Source organism: Melozone crissalis, unplaced genomic scaffold (assembly GCF_028551555.1).
Source record: "Melozone crissalis strain CALT ecotype California unplaced genomic scaffold, PUWL_Pcris_2 ptg000042l_1, whole genome shotgun sequence".
Classification (NCBI taxonomy): domain Eukaryota; kingdom Metazoa; phylum Chordata; class Aves; order Passeriformes; family Passerellidae; genus Melozone; species Melozone crissalis.
Window position 1 is genome coordinate 25972810 of NW_026535820.1, and position 20151 is coordinate 25992960.

Here is a 20151-nt window from a genome sequence, read left to right on the forward strand (position 1 = left end):
GCAGTTGAGAAACCATCAGTATTGAATCTATACCCAGCAGGCAAAGCTGTCTCCTATCATTGAACAGCATCCTCTGGTATCAACAATTTTGTTGTAGAGCTGCATTGGTTAATAGCTATTTTGTTGCAAATGAACACATCTTGGGAACACAAAAGAATAGCACTGTTTTGAAGAAAAAAAAAAAAAAAAATATATATATATATATATATATATATATATATATACAAGCAAAATTTCCTTTTAACTTCACCTTCCATCAGTCTCATATGGTACCCAGTTACTCATATGGTCATTTGAAACATAATATTCAGCTGATCAGTTAAAGTGAATAATAAAGTTTATTATTCAGGCTATGATTTGTTAGCTCATTAAGATCTAAATACTCCAACACACATTGTGAAGCCTGTTCTCTTCAGCAATGCAACATTTTGTTTCATCTGTTTCTCAGTTGATTTCTGTGTACCTATATTCCCCACTACCCTTGAGATTATGTTTCTTCAAATCAAGTGGCAGCTGCAGGATGCAATTTATAAAGAGAACAAACTTGAAGATCCTGAAACACAACAAAAAGTTCAAGAAAATCCAAAATCAAAATTTCAAACTAAAATCCAGAAAACATAGAAAAAAGTCTATTTCTAGGCAAGATATAGAACGGAAGCAGAAAAAGGTTAAAAATAAAATTTAAAAAAAAGCAAAGAAAGTACAAGCAACTAGTCTCTTAGAAAATCAATTAAGAGTGAAAATATTAATGGCTTTCACAGATACAAGTGTGCATTTATTATCTCTGACAGCCTGCTTTTTATCATACTTCTGGTATTAGTTTTCTCTCAGCTTTGTACACAGCATATGTTCACTTTGAACAACCTTTCAGAAAATAGCTGGAGACAAATATTGTTAAAGAATTTGCAATAAACAGCAACCTTTTTTTTTTTAGAAAACACCTTTTTGTTCCTATCATAACAGGCCTTTTCCACATAATTTTCTTAAAAGCCAAGGTTGGGGTCAAGATTCAGAAGGTCAAAAAAAAATACTTGTACAAGTAGTGACATGACCTAGGATGAGCTACAAAGCATAAGCACACACTACTCACTTCAAAATCATTCAGAGAAGGCACTGGGCTAACACCCTGCAGAAACAACAAAAAAAACCACCAAAAAACAACCAAACCAAACAAAACAAACAAAAAACCCAAAACAAAACAAACAAACAAACAAAAAAACAAAGAAAAAAACCAAGAACCCAACTCCAAAACAAACAAAAAAAATTACCTGCTTCACAGTTAAAATACCATGTGAAAAAGACTGAAAAACACACAAACCTTTTCTTTATAACCAAAAGCTAAATTTCATGGGAAAAATAGGATCAGGTTCTTGTTCCTGAAAGTTGCCAAACACAAACTGCAAACTTAAATGAACAAAAAATGAAGCTAAATCTGCAAAACTGAGCTGCAGAACACTAGATGCAGCTCAGCTGCACCTCCCATGGGCTACAGGTCTTTGCAGCAATAAGGAGGCTGAACTACCTGTGCCTCTGGATCTCACAGATGCTGCCTGTGCCAGCCCACATAAAGCAAAAGATATCCATAGGGCTTCATTTATTCAACTTATGTGTCTTTAAAAACAAACATAAACACACAGGGACATCCACGGCTGCTGCAACTTGCTTGCCTCCTTACATTTAAGAATGGTTTCTAGGCCAAATATCCGTCTCTGAAAAATCTCCTGTGTATAGCTCAGGAACTAGAAGAGGACTACTCTAAATACAGTTTTTAAGCAGTATTTATAGAGCAAGAGACTTCAAATTTACAGATTGTACCAGCTGTCTAGTTCCCAAAAATCTGGGTGAGAAATCACCTTTTCTATTCTAGGAATACAGCTATTTTGTGGTCTTTCACTTAATACCAAATGTATTTACTGTGCTTTCAGAGGCAGACAGAATCAGGTCTGGCTACCAATACTTTCTGAAAGGTAACAATGGTTTTCATATTCCAGACAAGAATAGCAGGATTTTAAAATTTGAAATATGTACACTGGACCGCATCACGAAGTTTTGTGAGATGTGAAGTGGCAAAATAATATCAACAAAGAAAGAGGACAACACAAGCACATTGTTTTACTAACAATAGTTTTATTTTATGCAGGATGTTTCAGAAAATTTTGTTAGGACAGTGTATACACTGGAATTGCTCAGACACAGATATCTACTTAAATGTAAGATCATACACATTAAATCCAAATTCATCCTACTTCATCTGAGGCCTGTCACTGGGCATCTAAATTAAGGGTTTCACCAATCCTGGCTTTTGAGTATTTAAAAAGATAGCAGCAATGTCTGATTTACCTTTGAGGGCAACACTCATTTTCCATTGATTCTAGGGTGACAAGACTCCTTATTTAGATGTGAAAGTTAAATTACCTAATGTGACATAGATTAATTCAGGTCATGTTCTTAAAACTCCACAATACCTTTCTCAGTAAAGGCAGTAAACAAAGTGTTGAATTTATACCACCATAAATTAAGCTTTCAGAAATTATTCTGTGTGAATGAGATCAGACTGTCTTTGTTCTCCTCCATCACAAATAACTCTCAGCACATTGCCTGCTCAAAAGATGTATAGTTTAATTTGAAACAGCATCATTTCAGCCACATGAAACAGCACTTTCCCATTATTAAGTATTTTCAGAGACAGCATGAGATTATCCGTTCACATCCCTTATGAGAATAGTGTTGATCACACACCAGCAAATGTTTCCTCACTAAAGAAAATCAGAGTCCTGACATTTGAAAATTGTGCTTTGTAGATTACTTTGAATATATGTTTGTTTCTATACCTCCTTTTATGGGCTTGTAAATTTATCAGGAAGCCTACAGCCTTTGATTAGACTTACAGTGCAATTTATATTTTTTAAATTATTAGAATACCCTTCCTTTTGCCACTAAATATCAAGAAGAATCATCTTGAATGATCACTTACAGTATTTATTTCCTGCCATTTCTTCTGTTCTGGAATATTCAGGCTAACTAGTTGATAATAAATTTTTGACAGCAGATGACAGTATTTTGTTCCTGTTGAAAGCAAGGGCACAACATTCACTGAGGTCACCAAGGCATCATGCCACTTATGGTCCAATTCTGAACAGCTCACAATTTACAGATTTGATCCATAATTCATGGTCTGTATTGCACACTGAGATATGGTATTTGAGACAGTAAGTCTCCAGAAAGACTCTTCACTTGGAAAACAGCCCATTCCTCATGAGATTTAAGCAAATCAGGTTTTAGTCTGAACAAAATCTAATAAAGGTGTACAGAAGAAATGAAAGCTTATGCCCTGACCATAGAACTGTAAGGATCCAGTACTTATCCTCTTGAAGAAAATTTGTATGTAAATAAAAAGAAATAATTTTTATAAATTACTAAGTCACCTAAACAAGTATCACAGCTTCTAATTACAAAATATTCTAGCATATGGAACCCAACATATGGGCCACTTGCAAACGGGATCATTTTTGCAACTTGCAGAAATATTGATAACATGTTTTCCTCCTTTATCTTGAACTGTGCACTTCAAATATTTTCAGGAAATGCAGCATTATGTTCCAGTTAATATATGTTTACATTCACGAAATAAATAGTGTCTTTAATGGTAGTAATTGACTGTAGGATGGATAGGAGTTTGCTACTAATTATTCCATATTGTTTCAACGGCAAATGAAACCATTTTTACAGTTTCAAAAAAATTCTGATCCATAACTGAAGCTTTACAAATCAGTTAACAATAACTTTATAAAATCTGAAAAGCAATTTGTATTTGAATTGCATTCTAGCACTAACAGAATAGTATTACACTGTCAAATGAGTTGTGCCATATATTTTACATAACTGAGGATCTTGTGCAGAAATTAAACTCTGGATCTGACAAGTTCAAGCAGAAATCTGATGAGGACTGAATGCCAGCTGCACACAAAAAGGGTGAAGGAACCAGCCTGCCCATGATACTGACCATCAGCTCCACAGACACTGCTCTTGGAAAAAGCCTGCTGGGAGCACTAGAGGCATTTAGATGTGCTCAGAGACTACAGATTTAACCTGTTTGATGCCAAGACCCATGTGCATCTCCCCAAGGCCAATGTCACTTACTTACAAAGTAAATAACTGAAATGTTTTCCTTGGTATTTACTTTTCTTATGCTTCCAAATATGATTTAGAGGCAAGAATTTAAATAAAAACTGCCTTTTTAAAAATACATTAGAATCTTAGCTGTGTCATAACTGGACAATTCAAACTACAATACAGTACAAATAATTATCAACATTTAATAGAGGGAGAGAAAGAAAGAAAAGAAGTAGTGAGACTAAGTTTTCATTAGTGTATTTATGAAAGTGTCAGAACACTTTTCAACACAATGCACCTAAACAGATATTCTTTTCAAAAAGTTCAAACAATTCTCAAAGTTAATTGACAGTTTTAAACATTACTGTATGGAGCAAGGGGAGGTCAGTGTTTGTGTCTGTGTAGTGACCATTCTTCTTTTGAACACCAGTAACAGAAGAGAACTTTAGAGAACCACTCTGTATGACCACAAATCTTACCTTCAGCTGCCCTAAAACTTCTGACAGAGAAATGCCTTTTTATTTGTTCTGATTCTAGACTGTAAATCTTGGAAATAGAAAGTAAATGCTGAAATTTATTCTGTCAAGTACAAACTGTACAGACATCAATACTTTCTTTTAACATACAATCAAAAATGGCTGCAGAGAGAAGGCAATTTGAGAGGATGATAGTTGGAAACAAAAGTTTCACTAAAATGTCAATGCATATTAACTTGTTTAATATTTCTTTTAACATGGCACTCCACCAAGCCAAAGGTGAAATACAGGCTTGAAGGGGAAAATACAGCTACTGCTAGTAAATGACAGGTAATTTACTGTGAGTAAGACCACAAATTATCAATAGCTTTATCACGGTAGAAGCCTATTTTGCCATACTAATGACTGTCTGTGAAAGAGGTACTTTTATCTAGGTTGCAATGAGATATCTCAAGGACATGAAATGTACTTATGGGAGGGACAAAACAGCTGGGTAGGACAGGGACATAATGGTAACATTGGAAGAAAAAAGAACTCCTTTATATTAAAATTCAGCAAATGTATCTGTAATCCCTATGAAGAACTCACTGCACTTTTGACATTGCCCAACGCTTACCACCCAAATAAATAACAATTACACACATATTTTTAATATAATAAGCTCTGATTCCAGCTCCCACAAACCAATTGAAGCATATTTCAACACAATTCCACTTATAATAAAAAACAGATGGTCAAGGAAATAGGTCTCTTTGTGATCTGATACACACATCTGCAGACATTTACAATATGCATGCATTTCCAGAGAATGCTGAGCAAGTTAAATTGGCAAATGAGAATTTTTTTCTTAATGGGCATGTGCAAACAAAGAATGTGATTCAAGAAAAGAATAAGCTGTGACAAAGATGCAACTATCCTATCAGGCCTATCTGTTTTCAAACAAATATCATACACAGCATCATGTTAAAGAAACACTATCAGATAACTTTGGAAATAGTTTGCTGCAGGGAAACATCACTCAAATGTGAGGCGGCTGAGGGTCAGGTGATTTTCAGATCTCTCCCCTCTCTGATCGAAGACCTGAGGTTAGCAATGGCTGTCCTTCAGAAATTCATTATACAGACAAGCAAAACATCCCACAGCAACACAGGGCTAGAGATTTATTTGAGGTCCTCTAAATCTCAGATTGCATTTTATGCAGACATCAACAATAGGCCATTGCCAATGGCATCATGTAGCTGCACTGGTCCCAGGGTAATTATGCACAAAAATCAGCAGAGAAATGTGTCACAACAAAGGATGGAAGAGTCTCACTCAAAAAGAGAATATCCTTGCAGAACCTCTAAGACAAGAGGTATAGAAAAAAAGAGTTCAAGAAGTCAATATGTTAACAACATTCAAAATTAGGTTGAGGCAGGTTAAAACTACACAAATTTAACCGCACATTTAAGGGATCTTGCTAGTTTCTTGGATTTCATCCCAATTTTTTTTCCTCCATATAATTCACTTCAGGCTCACAAAGGGTACTACATTGTCAGGAACGGAAAAATTAATATTTGTCTTTTGTGAAACATCAACCTCAAATTTAAGCACCACATTTCTGACATGCAGGAATCATATCCTAGAACGAGCTTTAATATCTGAGTCCATTCCAGTCCTGGACCTGTCTGCTCAAATTGTAAATAAGAAACTAGATTTACTTAATGTTATGTTTCCTCCCACTAAGGGAATGCTGAACAGCCCTAAATCTCAGCTTATGTTTATTTTGTACCACCATAGTGACCAGTGAGACATTGACAGAATGCATCAGTAAACTTGTCCAAGGGGGCCAATAATGACCATTGGGAACAGGACCAGTTTGACAAGTATAATTTCACATAAACCATCATATACAATCATCAGATGGTAAATACTTTCTGGAATTAACCATATGGGCTGGTGTCAAACTGGTGAGCTGGAGGTGAAAAGCTCTCTGTTCTATTACTAATCCCCTGAGCTATAGAGGCCCCAGCTGGTGCTTCTGCAAAGGTTCACACAGCTTTTTTCAAAAGGCCACAAAAATAGTTACAATATCTTCTTAAAGTAAACAAAATCAAAACAAAAAACCCCTTCCACAGTTTCAAGAACAGTTACATTTTTCTTAAAATAATCTCTCTGAAAGTAGCAGACTGTACACATTTTACAAGAATAAACAAACTTATCTAATATTTATCCACAAATTGGGACTCAGAGATCATTAGTGCAAATTTCTGCTGACCAGCAGCATTTATTCTATAAACTTTGGGTATCCTAAGTGGTCCATCAGTGAACAACAGATATCTTCAATCTGTCTAATCTCTTCATGGGGCATGTTTTGTTTCCAGGCATGAATGCTACTCGGTGAAATCTCCCCTTCATAGGGAAGATAGAAAAGACTGGTGGAGGTGGCAAATAATATTTGGTTTAAGCTAGCAGGAGGAAGAGGAATACCAAGAAAGGCAAAAATTTTTTCAGCAGTCTTCTGAGGAAAGCTCACAATATCTTCAAACTTGACCAGCTGATAATTTGTTGGCAGCAAGTCCCTGTTTATCCTCATCGCTGCTGCTGTGTTTGCTAGCCATAAATAAGACAACACAGAAATAGCATTTGAGTTAGAATTTGAAATTTCTTTTCTCAGTGATTCAAACTCAGAGGCATAGCCTTCATTTAAACTACATTTTTCTTTACCATTCTCCCCTTTAAACATCGCAGCCAAGCGTTGTGGAATATTTTTCAAGGAGTAAAGGCTTGGCTTATTTTTGTACAGCATTGAATAGACCCATGCCCGTGGGTCCCTCACTACATATAAAGCTCTCATTGATGGTCCTAAGATTTCCTGAAAGAAGGGAAGCTTTAATGTCCAGCTTCCACTGATTAAACTAAGCACAGGTCGTGCATTAGGATAATAGACAAGATGTCTTCTCAGTTCCCTAATATATTCAGCATCTTTTTCTTGACTTCCTCTTGCCCTGCTTCTTTGCTCTAACAGGGATTCTCTCTTTTTGGACCTTTTCTTTTTGTCTTTGCTTAATGCAGAATGCTGAGCAATTTTACTTCTGCTAGCTTCATACAAATGAATGTTTTGTAAATGCAACTTTGTGTCTTGAACTAGAGACTGGAGCCACCCTTGGATAAGACGAAAATTACCATTCTGGACATCAGAAACCTTCCATTCACATGGATCTACAAAGGAATCAATTTCAAATTCAGTCTCAGGAATTTCAAGATAGGGTGTAGGTATCCTGATGTATAAAAAGTCACTGGTGTTGAAAAACAGCTGTTTTAAAATTTCTGCACCAGAAGTGGGAAGTGAAGTAATGATAACATCTGGCAAAACGACAGGGTTTCCTTCTAATTGTTTGGCTTTATTGCCTTTATCACGTTCTATCCTTGTCACGTCAGTGCTCCACTTTGCACAGATGGGCTGAGTACACATGCTCCACACATCCACCAATTCAATAAGCCACAGTGTAACAACCAGGATCAGGATCCAACGCAACATTTTGCCAAAGGATATGTAAAACCGCCACTGAAAAGCCAGTATGACCAAACTGGCACCCAAAATTAACCCTGCAATTATGTTCACTTTGAATCCAAATGGGAAAACTACCCTATTATTTTTTATATCTTTTTTCACAGATTCAGTACCAAGACCAAACTTGGTCACTTTGTTCCCATGAACTACTTTAGCAAAACCACCAAATCCCAAGTAATCAAACCTTGCCTTTAAATTCTGATACTCAGTCACAACAGAGATGGTATTTTCAGTGTTGTTGACACTGAGCGAAATCTGAAATCCAGATTTTGCATTATCCATGAGTCTACAGTTAGAAACATTGACATATGGGCCATAGAAAAGGTAAACAATCCTTGTAAGCGTGTTTTTCATTGGAAAGGTAACATTTACAAACTGAGTCCATCGCTTTTTGAATTCAGCAGCTTGTTCAGCCTCCTGTATCCTAGCAACAGGACTACTCCCACGATGATCAAACCAAAACATCTTGTAGTGGGCATCCCACACATCCATCATAGCTCCATTGTACTTGCTCTTAAACTTATAGGGTATGTATTTAAAATCAATGTCAAGATTATGAAAAAAGGCACTGACTGAATTAACAGGAGAGTCTTCCTCCTTCTCGATATGGTCAACCACCAACAAGGTCTGAGAGTTTAAGAGCAGCAAAACGCGATACACACTTTTCAGTTTCATTGCTGATGTGTAAGCAGATACTGCCTCACCACTCACAAACATCATGTCACCAGCCTGGGAGGCTGTTATAATTTCTCCAGTTGAGTCTCCAACCTCGTCACCCATCCACTTCAGCCACTGGGCACACTCACCAAGCTGTCCTTCCCAAGGCTGGTTGCACTGGCTTGTAGGAGATGGAGCAAACACCAAGACATTGTTCAGGTGGCTGAGTTTAGGTCCATACAGAGCCTCAGATACAAACACCTGTCCATTGGGAGCAAAAGTGAAGGAATTCTGATCGGGATGTTCATGTCCCGGATTGAAACTTCTCCACCCATCAATCCATCTGTAGGGTTGAAAGTGAACAATATCATAAACAGCACGCCCACCGAGTTTCCCAGACTTGAAGGATACAAAAGTGTTTGTCTGACTGTTTGGCAATCCAGCCCCGTAAGTAACAACTCCCCAGTTGGGAAACACATGCATTTTAGCAGTACCATAGTCAGGAGGTGGCTGAGGAGTGATTTCAGCAGCATACCATATAAATTCTGTATGTAATGTACTCCACCTCTGTGCAGTGGATGGCACCATTGGCCCATCCTTGGGTCTGTGTTTTCTAATTTGCTGTGCCAGCCAGTTACCAGCTCCATTCTTCATGATGAACTTATCCAAGAAAACCAGTTGGCTCTCAGGACCATAAAACCAGTTGTAATTAGAATCTGCAACACCCACAGTCCTCTGGAAGCCTGGCAGTAGGGTGGCATAGTAAAACCAAAAGTGCATTTTTAGCCAGTTATTCTCCAAGTTGTTAATGCCAAAGTGGCGCTGGGCCAGGAAAACATACTGTGTTACTGACTTGGCTGTGTAACTCCCATAAGCTACTCCCTCATCCAGAGACCCATCCACAATATGATTGAGGAGAAACATTGTTTTCTCCATCACATCAACCACAGTGTGTTTCCAAATATTCGCCTGAGATCCTTTGTCCACTCCGGCAACTAAAGCCCCAATAAGCAGAGCAAGCATATTGGTTGCTTGGTGATTATGGAGAAGCTGCTTTCCCCAGGAACGAACCTTGGAGTACTCATACATCTCCTCGCTTACGGACCATATCTTCTCCAGGTATTTTTGCCTTCTCTCATTTTCCAGTGAATTGTACAAGAAGTCAAAAGCAGTGGCAAATCCTGTCAGGGAGTGTCCGAGTGGCACTTCATCTCCAGGAGCATTCTCAACCAGCCAGTTTTTGTAGCCAGCCATTCTATCCATATACTCTAGGGCAAAATCAAACGCAGCTTTATCTTCGGGGCACAGCAAACAGTAGAATGCCAGAGGGGGCAGGTTGTTACCATAAATCTCATTCCACTTGGCCGCAAAATCAATGTGCTTGGGTGGAGGTAGGTAGTACAAAGGGTTGGACAGCATAACCATCACTGCACTTCTGATGGCTCTGAAGAGATGCAAATGGCTTGTACGAGCCTTTTGCCTCAGTGCCTGAACATCCTGAGGGTCGAAATACAAGCTTGGATGAAGAACTGTTCTTTTCAGCTTCTGCTCAGCACTAAGACCTTCAAGTTGCTGTTTTTCATATTGATCTACATTTTCTATGAAAGTCACCCAATCAGAGTAATTGCTTACAGATTCTTCAAAAGTGAAGACATCAAACACCATTAATGCTAGAAATAGAGTATGCCCTGTGAACATCAGAGCCATGATCCATTAGGCAGCTCCTCTTCCCCAGACATACATTTCTTCACAAAACAGTGTTCAGATATCAAACTTTCATCCAGTTTGTTAAAAAAATAGTATCTTAAGGCATATTTTTATGAGAAAAGACCTATTGTATACTGTGCATTACAACAAAGGCTCAGACTACTTGTAATCTGAGATACAACATTGAAATGACAAGGCTCTTGAAAAATTAAATCTCAGGTGCCTTGTCTGTTCACACTTTTCTCAAATACAACACTACAAGCATAAGCACTAAAATCAGGTAAAAAGTAAAATCTCTACGATATGCATATAAAGCACAGATCGACTGCACAGTAACAGACTGAAACACAATCTCTTGCTAACTTGAAAAGCATGATCTAAAAAGGGAACTGGAGTAATATGTTTGCTTTTTTAAAAAGCTTTCAATTGGACCAAATTCCACTTTTAGAGCAGACGAAAACTCCACTGATCACAGAATGATATAATTTATTCCAACCAATGTGTTATATTCGATAAAATAGGGAAATATTGGAAAATAGGGAAACTTGGAAAATAGACTCCAAAATTGAAGTTACTGTCTTCAATCGTTGCCTTTTTTCAATTTCCTTACACACTCTTTCCATCTTTCTCTTTTGGGATTCATGGAGGGACAGGAAGGAAAACAATAATAAAAAAAAATCAACATAGATCCTCCATTAGATCCTTTCGATGAAACTGCAGTGATTTTAACCACTATTCCTCTCTGTTTGTGAAAGATGCACCTGAATTAAGAGTCATACTGACATATCTTCAAGTATTTTTTAATCTTCTCTTCAGCTAGTGATGCCCAAATTTGGCCTCGATGATTCAAAAAATCCTGCTCCTTCCATTATGATGCAAAAGGAAAACATGTGAAAGAAGCAGAAAGCCAATACTTTCTTGTAAGAAGAGCAGTTTCAGGTTTCCTTTCACTTCACATGTAGGTTCTTTCTGTGGAAACAGAAACAAAAGTTCTCTGAAGCTGTGCAGATGTCAGAACATATTTAAAGTACTTTGGTTAGCAAACTGCTGCTAAGTTTAGAGGAAACATGAAGGAAATAAAGGAATTTTAAGGAAATCAAGAAATAAAAGAAGGAGCATTTCAAAGTTCCACAAAATTTACCCTCGGTAAAAGAGCAATTCAGATTGGCTACTCAAGCTCACTTTATTTCACCATTTCCAGCGCGAACATGAGGTCTCATGGAATAAATTCCAGTTACGCTACCAGGAGCTACTCACAGAAATAAATCTGACGCACGCCACGGGAATTCAATTCATCACGAATTAAAACAAGAGCACACGGGTGTTTTTTACCACGGGAGCGGCTCGGCGTGCGGAAGGGCGGCGGGAAGCAGGAAACGCGGCAGCCGGGATCGCCGAGCGGGAGCCGCGCCGCCCGCACCGCGCCCGCCAGAGGGCGCCCGCCGCCGCCGCGCCCCTGCCCGCACAACTTGCACAAGTTTCGGCGCGGAGCGCGGCGCCACCGCCCCCGAGCCCAGCCCCTCTTACCGCGCCGGCTCCCGCGGGGCTGCGAAGCTCTGTCCCGGCCGGTCGGCCCGGGGCGCGGGGGCGGCCCCGGCTGGGGGCTGCGGGTGGCGGCCGCCGTGCCGGCCCCGCTCGGCTGGGCCGGGCTGCGCTCGGTTCCGGCCTCTTCCGCTCTTGCCGCTACTTTTCCACCCGGGCTGGCCGCAACTTGTGGTCCCTGCCCTCCGCCGGCGGCTCCCAGGAGTTGATGGAGAGGGAGATGCGGCGGCGAGCGCCCGGCGACAGGCGCGGGCAGCCAGGCAAACTCGCAGGGATGTCGCTCCGGAGGGGCGGGGAGGGAAGGGAGGAGGCAGGCAAGGAGGGTGGGAGGGAGGCGGAGAAGCGGCGGGGGGGTTGGCAGAGCCGCCCCCGGCGGAACGGGGATGTGCCGATCCTCCGCGCCGAGCTCGGCGGCGGGCGGGCTGCCGGTCCCGCCGTGGCTCCCCGCGGCTCTTCCCCGCGGCTGCGTGCGCTGCCCCGCTGCTCCCGGCGCCCAGCCCCGCTCCCGGCCGAGGATGGCACCGCGCCTGGGCTGCCGGCGGAGCGGAGCCGGGCTCGGCGGGAGCGCCCGGGGACAGAGCCGGAGCGGGGGGACCGCGGCTGGCGGCGGCGCAGGGCTGGGGTGAGGCGAGAGACCCGGTGCAGCGGGGCCCGGTGCGGGGAGCGGGGAGCTGAGGAGGTACGAGGGGGTTCGTGAAGAAAAGAAAAGCTGCCGCGGTGGGTCACCCCCGTGGCCCGACAGCCGCCGCCCGGCCGGACAGCTCCCGGCCGGGGCACTGTCAGGGACGCTGCGGCCCGGACACCGGCGAGCTCGGCAGGGCTGGGCAGAGCAGGGCTGGGCAGAGCAGGGCTGGGCAGGGCACGGCTGGGCAGGGCAGGGCTGGGCGTCAGGAGCCGCCGCTACTATGGGTGACAACTTTGTGGGAGCGGAATAACTCCCCAGCAGTGCCCGTGTCTCAGGGATCGCGGGGATGCGCACCTTCAGCTTCTGTTTGTGGCCGTCACACTTCTTTATTAACGGCGCTCCTGCGCTGGCTCTTCCTTTTATGCGATGCATTAAAATGGTTCTCATTCAGTTTCAGCTGAAGACTTCTGAAGTAAAATAGAAAGGCGTCATGAGGAGTGAAATCCTCTGCTGCTTGATGGTCACGGTCAGTGGTGCACTCAAGGGCCAGCAAAAAATGTTGGCCTGCCCCCCTGGTGCTGTGGTCTGCCCACAAAATCCAAGATGTGTAGCACCGTTGCTGGGTTGGAATCACTTTTGGTTGATGGTGATGACTTTCAGAGCCTGATTTCGTGACCTGATGTCTGTGACCAAGCTGTTCTTCTGTAGTCGAGTGCAGGAAACAAAAGGCTGTGAGATTTTGGGTGTGTTACCACTTACTGTGTTTATAACCTGTACTTCAAAGGATGTAGATTTTAATCAATGAGCATAACTTTTTCCAAGGCCTGTATTCTTCTTTTTTTTTATTTGCCCCCATGCCTAGAAATGCTGTTGCATATTTAAGTATTGCTTAAGCTACTATATTAAAATGAATATATGAATATATAAAGGCCATACATTATGGATACTGATTCTGTTTCTTTGTGCTACGGAGTGCACCTCAGAAGGATTAAATTATTAAATTATGCACATTTACATTAGTGATGAACTGTGCCTGGAACCATCCTAATGTCTCAGATGTGCCCTATAGACTTGGCTTAAAAGGGAAAAATACTGATTATTGCCTGGATCATATCTTCCCATCAGAGGAAATTTGCATAATGAACAAAGATCAGCACATAATTCCCTGACCTTGAATCTTTTACAGTTGTGCCTTTTATGCTACTAGGGAAGTTATTCCAGGAGGAAAGCAAAAGGAAATGTAAAGCAACAATAGAGGCCACATTCCCCTTTAAGTCTGTAGAAACTGGGTGGAATACACTACAAATGAAAACCTCCCAAGTCTTTCCTTCTATTCTCATTTTACCCATTACATTTTTTTCCCAAGGCTGGCCCATTCTGGAAGATATTAAAGTCCCAGAGAATGACTTTTCCCATAAAGTGTCAGGCAATTCAGAATGAGCAGAGTATGTGTAGGACTTATGGTAGGTTAAAAGCAAGAGTAAAACTCTCCCAAGAGCTTTTCTCACTCCCTGGGACCTGTGCAGAGATCATTATATATACAGTGTTCAACTGCAGTGTGATATTTGTGGAAAAACATGAACATGATTTACTGACTTGCCCCATATATTCACAAATGGTACCATTTAGAAAAGGTCTAATAAATAAGGCAATGATGGCATTTGTATGGCATTTTGCTTTTTCTGTGGCAGCTTTTTCACATTAACAAAGATGCACTGGCAAAATAGTTCAGACTTATTTTTTGCTAAACAAGTTTCAAAGCCAGGAGTGTCTTTAACCATGTGTGTTTTCAAAAGGTTTAGGCTACTTAGTGTCTGTCATTTTCAAGCTACTTTGCTTTGAATACAACCCATCAAAAAGACCCCCAAAAAACCAAAAAGACACAAAAACTCAACCAAAAAGCACCACAAAACTCAAGTTCAGACAAAACCAAAACCCAGTAGTGGTAAAACTAGTGTTCTTTTTTTTTTTTTTTTCCTGTTGGTTGTTTTCAATAGTCAACAGAGACACATAGTAACTATACTACTACTCAAGAACAAAGCCAAAAATTTGGATACAACTGGTATCAAGGATAAACAATTAAGTAAAGCAAACTTCAAAGGAGCTGGATTTAGATGATTAGAAATAGTGACTCTGCTTTGTAGCCAACTCTATTGCTCAAAACGAGTCTGAATTATATTGGCATTTCACCTTACCTAATAATTGCATAACGCTGTTTAAAGAGTGGTCACTAAAACAGAGTCACTTCCAGAACAACTGTTAATTGTGAAAGTAACTATTAAAAGTTACCATTTATATTTTTATTTGTAGAGACACTGACCATCTGGGAACAAATTGCATTATATTATTACATTTTCAAATATACTTCAGAACTATGAATAGCTGAAAAGAAAGGTTTATAGGCTATCAGCAAGAAAAAGATACCATAACAGAGAAATAAGTTTTGAGTCATGGGAAAGTGACCTCACTGTCACATCGATTTCTTAATGCAAGAAATCGTGGGTCATTGTTGTGGTGTGCTGCTCCAGGGATGGCATTCTGTGCTGATACCTAGATCAGCCATCTGAATGATCTTGAAAATGCTAGTAGTGCTATTTTCCTCGAGTACAGGCCAAGTGCTAACAGATGGAAGTGAAGAGTAGAACAGTCAGCTGGACTGCAACAAAATACTTGCCAGTGTCAAATAGAATAATAATTCAGAAGTTCATACATGAATGAGGTGCTGCTGTCAAATATGAGACATTAATCAACATTCACAAAAAGAGCCAGGTATTTAGGAAGGATCTGGATTGAGATAATTAGGTTCCAGTGGTGGTGAACTATTCAAACTTCTGTCTAACTCCTCAAGTAGTACCACTACATAGATTCCTAAGTTTAAAGTAGAGGTTTTATTTAAGAGGCATCACAACTTTGGGTGAGAATTCTTGACCACTTGGAAGTCTTTCCATATTGACAGGGCTTGGTGCTTATTTCATTACTCTACCTTACTATAGATGGAAAGATAGACTTTTCTGAATCTAAATCTGCTCAAAGACCTAATTCACTGTTAATTTTCAAAACACTCATGCACAATTCCTTCTTTTACAACTGACAAGTGAAAAAATCTTGGAAAATAATGCAGTGGTGATGATGAGCCGGTTTAAAGCATTAGTCTATTGTCAGAAGAACTCACCTTTCACAAAGAAAACATGGGTGAAATGGACTTTTCTCCTTTAAGGATGATAACCACAATCTCTTAACTCTCAAATGACCTAGTCTCTTGTCTGTTTCAGCAAACAGGATCCTTTTGTTTCAAACAAAAAGGGAAATCCTGTGAAATCATGTCACCTTTCAATAATGTAATCACAGATAGAAACTTGAACACATAAATGAATTGTATTAGAGGGAAGAAGTTAGACCCTCTGCCACCCATGAGTAGCTCACATGTTTTATAATAAATAGGTACTGGAACAAAATATATACCACATTCTCAGAGGAAAGAACATTTCTCCAAATTGTGTCTCTTGCTTCACTATGAAACTTTTTTTGCAATATCCAGGTCCTTTCCTCTTGGTATAACCCCACCTGACAGAAAAAATTACAAACTCCACATTGTGAGACCACTAGTTTTGGAGGGAGAAATCTGATGTTACTGATGAATGTGTGACAAATAAAGGGGGTGAAGGATAAAGTATATAAATAATTGATATCAAAGTTACTGTCTTTTGGGCACCAAGTGGTTTCAGGGAAAATGGAGAGTAGAGTACATGGAAAAGAGCATGTGGTGACACTCTTTATTTTTGTATTATACCACTATTTTATTTAAGATTTTTTTTGCATTTAGGAATGTTAACTAGATATAAGCAATAGCAACAAAACACAAAAAGGCAGGAAAGAATATCCTGGTTTTATTAACACTGAAAATTACCATGTGCAAACAAAGTACAAAAGGCAGTGACATGTTTTTCTATATTGCAAATACTCTTGTTAGTGCAGTTCTCCATCACTGTATGACTGAAGAGCTGAAAATTGTCTGATGTCACTGTCAGCAGAGAGGAGGGTGGAGCAGCTGCCAAGAGCTGTGGTGCTGCACTCCTCCTCTGTCCCAGCTGTGTGCTCCTGCCAGCCCCTTTGTGTCAGAGCAGTAGGCAATCTCTTTGCTACAGAATTGGTGCTGCAGACTCAACGGGACAGCAGATTTAGGCCAGCTTAAGTGGATGCTAAGCTGCCCCTTAGAAATGTCAGCTGCAAACAGGGGTAATTTTAAATCCATTTGTGAGTACCTCAGATGATGCCTATGAAGCAAATGGGACCATTTGTACTTTATTAGCATTTTAATCCAACAATCTTCAGTGGAAGTGGTTTAAAAGCATCAGCGATGATGCTGTGTACAGTGGTGGGATCTCAAGAAGGTTCTCAGCAGTAGGTCAGAGCAGCTCAAAGCCAAATTTTTAAGGTATCAAATTCATTGGAATAATATCTGTGCAGATCTATGTCAAAGCAAATGTTTCACTATGAAAACTCATCAACAGGCAGAGAAAGAAGATTAATGCTACAAATGTTGTATTTGTGGAAGCATTTAAGTATTCAAGGCTTGCTGATTGTGTTTTTCAACCTGCTACATATTGACATATTAAGCACAGTATGTAGGTAAATAAATCATAACACAAAACCCAAAAGAGTGGAAGAGGAAAGAGCCTCCTTTTCATTGACCCAGTGTCTTGACAATCTATAAAGTTCCTGGCATTTAACTCTCCACTGCCAAAGAAAATCCGAGGAAACAAACCAACATAAAAACACAAAGTTTACCAGGCATTAAGTTTTGAACCTCAGTGTGGTACATTCACCAGACATATGCATGATCAAATGTATGCTACAATCTGGATCAGAGAAACATTTAACATTAGAATCTTCTGAGGTAGATAAGGTTTATATAATATTGCTGTAAATAGGGTTCTACCCTTGGACTGCAGGTAGAGGTGACATGTGAAGAATCAATACATGGAGGCATAACTCTCTGTTGATTTTGGTATTAAAGTAACAAGTACTGGTAACAAATCCTATTTTTTTCATTCATTTCAGCAGAGATGTCTCAGCTGTAGTTTTGCAATCCTAACATAAGCCCCACTGATGATGTGCATGCCTTTCCACTGAATTTATAAGCTCTGTATTTGGGCCTGAATCCCAGTACCCCATCACTGTGGCTCCTTTCCCCAGCAGCAGTTATTAATACAGTATTCTTACTCACAAGCCACCATGAATTAGAATTAGCCCAAATACATTTTTAAATATATTGTCCAGCCCATGAGGAATGTATATGAAAAATGTTCTTACTGGACAAGCAGAAACTACAGAGGCAGCAATTAAATCATAAGACTAAAAACAAAAGCTCTTATGATCTACACCATTGTCTCCAAATTATATGATTAAGGAGATACCAAATTATACATTATAGTTAAAAGGTACAACTACAAATCTTAACTAAGCATATTTTTTTGTAGTTCTATTCATTATACTAAGGTACAGGCTTATATTTAGCAGCTTTTGAAGCATTAGAAAACAGGAAAGCTACAGATTACAACCCATATGGGTATGCTCAGGTTGGCAGCAGTGATTAATAGTGTCTCCTGGGTTTGCTTTTTATAACTTAAAAATATTTAAGACAGATATTAAGATGATTTACGTCACAAAGAATTTAAACACTGTATTTACTTGAACAAAGCATAGTATATTATAAGGAATGTCAGACAAAGTAGCATGTATTAGTTCAGTCATTTTCACAGGGAAACAGGCAAGATCTCAGGTTAAAATGGGATATCTCAGTGTGCAGCACAGCACCCTGAATTCAAATTATACTTAACCTATTCTGCCTAAATATCCTAAGTGATTTCATGTCAATAAAAGCCACATTCATCCACTTCAGTGGGATATCTTACTTTACACAGTCCTATGAAATTTAATAAAATTACTATGAAGTAGTATTTAATGGAAAAAATGTGTTTCTACAAGAATTTTAACATTGTTGACATAATCTGCCACTCTTGTCATACCTGGCTGACTGTTCCTATCTCCCCCTTTTCCAAGGAATAGGTATCTATGATGAACCAGGTAAGGGGACTGGTTTTGCAAAAATTTTACCTGTCAAAATAACTACTAGTTTTCAACTAGAACATCTCCCTCAGGTTAGTTCAGCCGGCATGGAAAATAATATATCTGAAGGTAGACAGTAGTAAAGAACCCATCTTTGGAGACTACTTTAAGGTAAACAATTTTGTAACTTCGTTGAATCCTTCCACTCCTAATTCTGATGTTTTTCTCTGTAGGAGGAGAGGTCTAGAATGCTAAATATTTTTAATCATCCAAGGGAACATGAAAAATTTGAGTGTCTGACATGTAAAAATGTCAATAATATATACTGTCAAACCTTTGAAGTAAGAGCTCATTGTTGCAAATACTTTTCTATGTTATTGCAAAAGTTACATTCTCAGGTTCTTAGAGTCGCCAGTCAATTTTAACATTTGTTTTGCTAAATGTTAAGTAGATTGTCCCTGGGCTTCTTTGAGTCATGTCAGGAAAGCAGTGCCAAAATATTAACATCATAACAATATGCCAGTAGATATACCAGTGACTTAGGCTGGCTTATAGACAGCACAGTGACTCTCACAACACAGAACACAGGGTTTGCATTAAATTCCTTTGAATTCCACCAAGACCATTAAAACACTAAATTTTAGGAAGTTTCCACTTTTATTGCCATTTTCCTGCTGATATATTTTGGCCTGTAGGCTTCTTTTAATGTATCATTTCCATCTGTTATTCTAAGTACCTTTGTTTATATATATATATATATATATTTAAACTTGTTAATGCTGCCAGAAAGACCGATTATGTCTACATGACACTGTGCACCTCTGCACACAGGTACCCAAGCCAGTTTTAACAAGCCTAGCTAACTGGAATAGATAACATGCTCTGTAAATGAGGCTGTTCCTCCTGGGATCTAAGCTGATGCATCAAAAATTTGCCTGAATATTACTTCAGGGCAGTGGATGGTTCTTAGCTGACTCATATTAAAGAGAAGACTCTTATTTAAATTTTGGAGGATAAAGTTAGGATGCAAGTTAATCAGTCTATAGATCCCTACACAGAGAGCTCACACTGGAGGGTTTATATATTAATAGAAAGAGGAATGAAATTATCAGATAGCTGAAACCTGAAGCTTGAACTTTAATGATATATGAGTTTTACATTATTAACAGTGTTTGTAATTAAGACTGGAAAAGTTTTTCAAAGTATATGATGGATTAGCTGTAATTGGAGTCTTTAATTAAGACCAGATGTACTTCTCAAAAGATATTGTCAAATTTGATGCTAAAAGAACTATCAAGAGAAATTCAGAGGTCTTAAAATATGAATTTTTCATCACATCAGACTTTCTTTTTATGACATTCATTCATCTAAAAAAGTGGAAAAATACAGTGGACATTTATAAAGGTCAT

General features: G+C 39.4%; 1 protein-coding gene across 1 annotated transcript; it reads right to left on the reverse strand.

The window, feature by feature from the left end:
• Positions 1–4102: 4102 nt before the first annotated feature.
• On the reverse strand, positions 4103–11025 carry DSEL (dermatan sulfate epimerase like). The gene has a single exon (XM_054284821.1). It carries the CDS (start codon positions 10504–10506, stop codon positions 6856–6858), a length of 3651 nt encoding a protein of 1216 aa, XP_054140796.1. The 5' UTR covers positions 10507–11025; the 3' UTR covers positions 4103–6855.
• Positions 11026–20151: the final 9126 nt, after the last annotated feature.

Coding starts and splice junctions, on each gene's coding strand:
- DSEL (XM_054284821.1), bottom strand. CDS start 10,506: ATGGCTCTGATGTTCACAGGGCATACTCTATTTCTAGCATTAATGGTG.